Here is a 4,230-nt window from a genome sequence, read left to right as displayed (position 1 = left end):
ACAGGGACAGGGGACAATGTTCCACGCACCTGCTTGTTCTCTGGCTCCCCAGTACAACGTCTGCCTCATCGGTGCAGGAGTCTGTCTTGCCCATTGCTGTATCCCCAGGACCTGGTGCTGTGCCTGGCATATAATAATACGCCCAATACATATCTCTTGAATTGCACTGAATTAAAAGTGCAGGACACATCTGAAACTGGAGATTGCTTCAAAATAAAAATATACTTAAAAAATATTTTTAAAAGACTAGCACTCGGCAGGCCCACACAGAATCAGAATTCGGCACTGTCACTCCTTCCGTGATGGGAAGCTCACTCCCAATGGAGTGTGTCTGAGAATGTGAGGCCCGTGCCTTTTGTGGCTCCTTCAAAGCCCTAGTGCCAACACTGAGGACACAATGCCGAGGACAGAGCCCTGTGGGCCAGCTGGAGCAACCCCACTCAGGGTCGTGGACAAACACACACAAGCATGCCCATGCAAACACCTTCATACAACAAATATTTACTGTGTATCTACTATCTTCGTGCCCTGGGGTAGGTGCTGGACGTGAGCAAAAACAGGATCAGAGCTCCTGTTTTTGTGTTTATGGTCCACTGGGGCAGCAGACTGAACTCAAACCATCTTCCACTTCTCTGTGCTGGACATATACAGACAGAGACGTGTGCACAGTGTCCACACATGTGACCCTCAGGCAAAAGTCCCTCCTACATAGGGTTACTTTGGGGGTCAATTGGAAATTATATAACAGGGTCCCAGTCCTCAGAAGGCCTACTTGAAGAGGTGGTGGTTGAGCAAAGGCCTACGGATGAGTGGGCAATTACCAGGGAGAACAGCGTGTGCAAAGGCCCTGAGGTTGCAAGACGTTTGGTTCCTTGGAGAAACAGAGAGGAGGTCAGTATGTCTGGAGCTTAGAGAGTGAGGGTTGCCGGGACGTGAGACCAGGAAGGCGTTCAGGGGCCAGGCCACTAGGGCCTCACGGTGAGGATGAGGCCTGAGGTCTTTATGCTTAGAGCAGTGGGAGCCACTGACGGTTTACAGCAAGGCAGGTGAAGTGATGCAGCTTGGGTTGGGCACGATGGCCGAATGAAAAATCACTGGGGGGCAGGGGGCTGAGACGTGGAGCTGGGAGGCCCTGGGAGGATGATGCGGCCCCATTAGAGAGCCAACGGCAGGCTCAGAGTCACAAGGCTGGGCCGAGAAGGATAGGCAGTCACGGCACAAGAGGGGTCACAAACCACGAACACGGCCCACGTGTGCAGGCAGCACCCACGGGCCAGAGCGCACACGCCCCTCTGCAGCTGGGGCCCGGCCTGCCGAGCAGGTTCCCCACGCTCCCCAGCAACCCCCCACCCCAGCCACATGTGGGCAAGCTGTTCTCATGAACTCACTTGGCACCTTTATTAAGCATCAGCCGCACTCACACCCTGGGGCGCGGCGGCGGGTGGCAGGCCAGGGGCCCAGGCGGCCTGGGTCACTTGTCCACCTGCTTGAGCTGCTCCTTGCCATTGATGGTCACGGATCTGAGCCGCCCGTCCTCCTCCACCTCCACGCGCTCCTGCCCGTTCTCCATGATGCGCTTGGTGGTGACCTTGTGTCCGTTGATCAGCTCGGTAGACGACATCACCGACTTGAACCCCGAGCTGCCGGAGCCCCCGAAGGAGGTGGATGAGAAGGTGGTGTGGCTGGCACCACCACCCCGGCTCAGGGCGTCGAAGGACGAGAAGGCTTCCATGAAGGCCGGGAACTCGCCGAAGCCGGCCGAGAAGGCCCCCCTCAGTCCGTGGCCCTGGCCAGCGCGGTTGCTGTTGAAAGGGGTGTCCCAGAAGTCGAACGAGAAGGGGTCCAGGCCGCCGAAAAACTCGCGGAAGATGTCCTCGGGGTTACGGAAGGTGTAGCCGGTGTCGAAGGGGCTGCTGTGGGGGGTGCTGGCCCCGCCACCGGCCCGCCAGCTGTTGCAGCCCGCTCGGTCGTACACGGAGCGCTTCTTGGAGTCAGACAGCACCTCGTAGGCCTCGGACACCTGCTTGAACTTCTTCTCAGCCTCCTCCTTGTTGTCGGGGTTCTTGTCCGGGTGCCAGCGCAAGGCCAGCTTGCGGTAGGCCTTCTTGATGTCCTCTGGGGAGGCGCTCGCCTGCACCCCCAGCACTTCGTAATAGTTGGCCATGCCGAGGCGGGGGTGGGGAGAAGGGGGAGGCGAAGGTGGGGGAGAAGGCGAGGTGGGCACCGGTGGCCTGGGTGGCAGGGATGGGCTCAGAGGAGGCGGCAGCTGGTGTGGCTCCCTCAGCGGGGGGGCCTTGCTGGAATCTACTGGCTCCGGGCACGGCTCTGCCCAGTGAGTCTACCCTTTCATAATACCAGTTCTCAGGGACAGGTGGGCGCCTCCACTGACAGGGGGAGGGGGAGGGAGCACTGCCACAGTGGGGCCAGGCCAGTGGCAGGCCCCCCTGCGGAGCAGAGGCTGGGCCCTTTGTGACATCAGCCCCCCCGGGCGGGGCAAATCCCCCAGCTCTGGACCTGGCCTGCCCCTGCCAAAGAGGTGGGCACCTTGGTGGGCCTGGAATTTGGAGTTTGGTCACGCCGGGTCTGTTGGCTGAGCTCTTGGGAGCCAAGGAGCAGAGGCAGAATCTGTCGCAGGATGGGGCCTAGGTGCGCCTTGGTCAGGGAGGGGGAGGGAGGCCTTCCTGCCACAGGCCCACTTAGCCCGCTGGCTGGGTTGTTGGGATGGAGTGAGGGGGCCCGAAGTGGGGAATCAGGCAGGGAGGCAGGCGCGGGAATTCATTCTTCTTGTACCCCTTAATCGGGTCAGATCCTCAGAGGTCAGCCCCACAAAGGCAGAGGTGTTCCGTCCCTGGCTATCAGTAAATGTTTGTTTAATGACTGAGGCTCAGAGACATGCAGGATGTACTCAGGGTCACACAGCAGGTCAGTGAGAGAGAGACAGAGGCAAACCCAGGGCTGCCTGAGGACAGCAAATTGAAAGAAGCATTCCGCGAAACTCTGGAAGAAAGAGAAATCAGGATTGATGATGGGTGTAGTGGGTTAGATCGTGGCCTCCCCAAAAGCTACGTCCCTGTCCTAATCGCTGGAACCTGTGAATGTGATCTTATTTGGAGGAGAGATCTTTGCAGATGTAATTAAATTAGGGGTGTCGAGATGAGAGCATCCTGGATTATCAAGTGTCCTTACAGAGACGTACAGAACAGAGGGGTAGCAGTGTGGCGCAGGGAGAGCCCGAAGTCGCCAGAGGCCAGAGGGAGGGTGTGTGGCCCTGTGACACCTTGCTTTTGGACTTCCGGCCTCCAGGACTGTGAGAGGTTACATTTCTGCCGTTTGGGGCTTTTGTTCTTTTTTTTTTTTTTTTAAGTTTATTTATTTGTGAGAAAGACAGAGACAGTGTGAGTGGGGGAGGCATAGGGAGCAAGGGAGACACAGAATCCCAAGCAGACTCCACACTGTCAACACAGAGCCCGACGCGTGGCTCGAACTCATGGACCGTGAGATCATGACCTGTGCTGAAACCGAGAGTCGAACGCTTAACTGACTGAGCCACCCAGGCGCCCCTCTGTTAAGTCACCCAGTTTGTGACTTAGTAAGCTAGCAAGGTGAGTGAGGTAACCACAGGTTCCTAGGCATTTACATTTCCTTAATTCTTGCTCCCATGTAGATCCTTAATTCTACGATCCCATGATCGTACTTAGAAATAGCAAGGAACTATACTGATTTACTGATTGACGTCTCTTACTCCCTTCCCCTCACCCTCCTCCAGCTGGGGTGGAACACAGGCTAAACTGCCTAGTAAGCGCACCCGCGAGGAGAGAGCTGTTGGGATCACTAAGTCCTACCTAAGAAGGCATTCCTGGGGCGCCTGGGTGGCTCAGTCGGTTAAGTGTCTGACTTCAGCTCTGGTCATGATCTCACGCTTCCTGGGCTCGAGCCCTGAGTTGGGCTCTGTACTGACGGCTCAGAACCTGGAGCCTGCTTTGGATTCTGTCTCTCTCTCTCTCTCTCTCTCTGCCCCTCTCCCGCTTGCACTCTGTGTCTCAAAAATAAATAAATGTAATAAAAAAAATTTTTTAAGAAGGCATTCCTCTGCCTTCTCTCCTTCCTTCCTTCCCTGCCCGTCTTCCTTTCTCTAGTCCCTACCCCATACCCCTGTCTGTACTCTCTCTCTCTTTCTCTCTTCCTTTCCTTCCTGTCAGTGCTACATTCCCAGAACCTAACAGGGAACAG

At 56.5% G+C, this 4,230-nt stretch overlaps 1 protein-coding gene across 1 annotated transcript; it reads right to left on the bottom strand.

Annotated features, from left to right (window-relative positions):
• Window positions 1–1,471: 1,471 nt before the first annotated feature.
• On the bottom strand, window positions 1,472–2,164 carry DNAJB8 (DnaJ heat shock protein family (Hsp40) member B8). Its single transcript, XM_030294488.1, has one exon. The coding sequence runs from the start codon at window positions 2,162–2,164 to the stop codon at window positions 1,472–1,474; it is 693 nt and encodes a 230-aa protein (XP_030150348.1).
• Window positions 2,165–4,230: the final 2,066 nt, after the last annotated feature.

The sequence above is a fragment of the Lynx canadensis genome, chromosome A2, assembly GCF_007474595.2.
Source record: "Lynx canadensis isolate LIC74 chromosome A2, mLynCan4.pri.v2, whole genome shotgun sequence".
NCBI classification, from domain to species: Eukaryota; Metazoa; Chordata; class Mammalia; order Carnivora; family Felidae; genus Lynx; species Lynx canadensis.
Note: the sequence above shows the minus strand (reverse complement) of the source record. Positions and strands in the feature narration are given on the sequence as shown.

What these genes read in the sequence shown, in the direction of transcription:
- DNAJB8 (XM_030294488.1), bottom strand. Translation starts at nt 2,164, where the DNA reads ATGGCCAACTATTACGAAGTGCTGGGGGTGCAGGCGAGCGCCTCCCCA.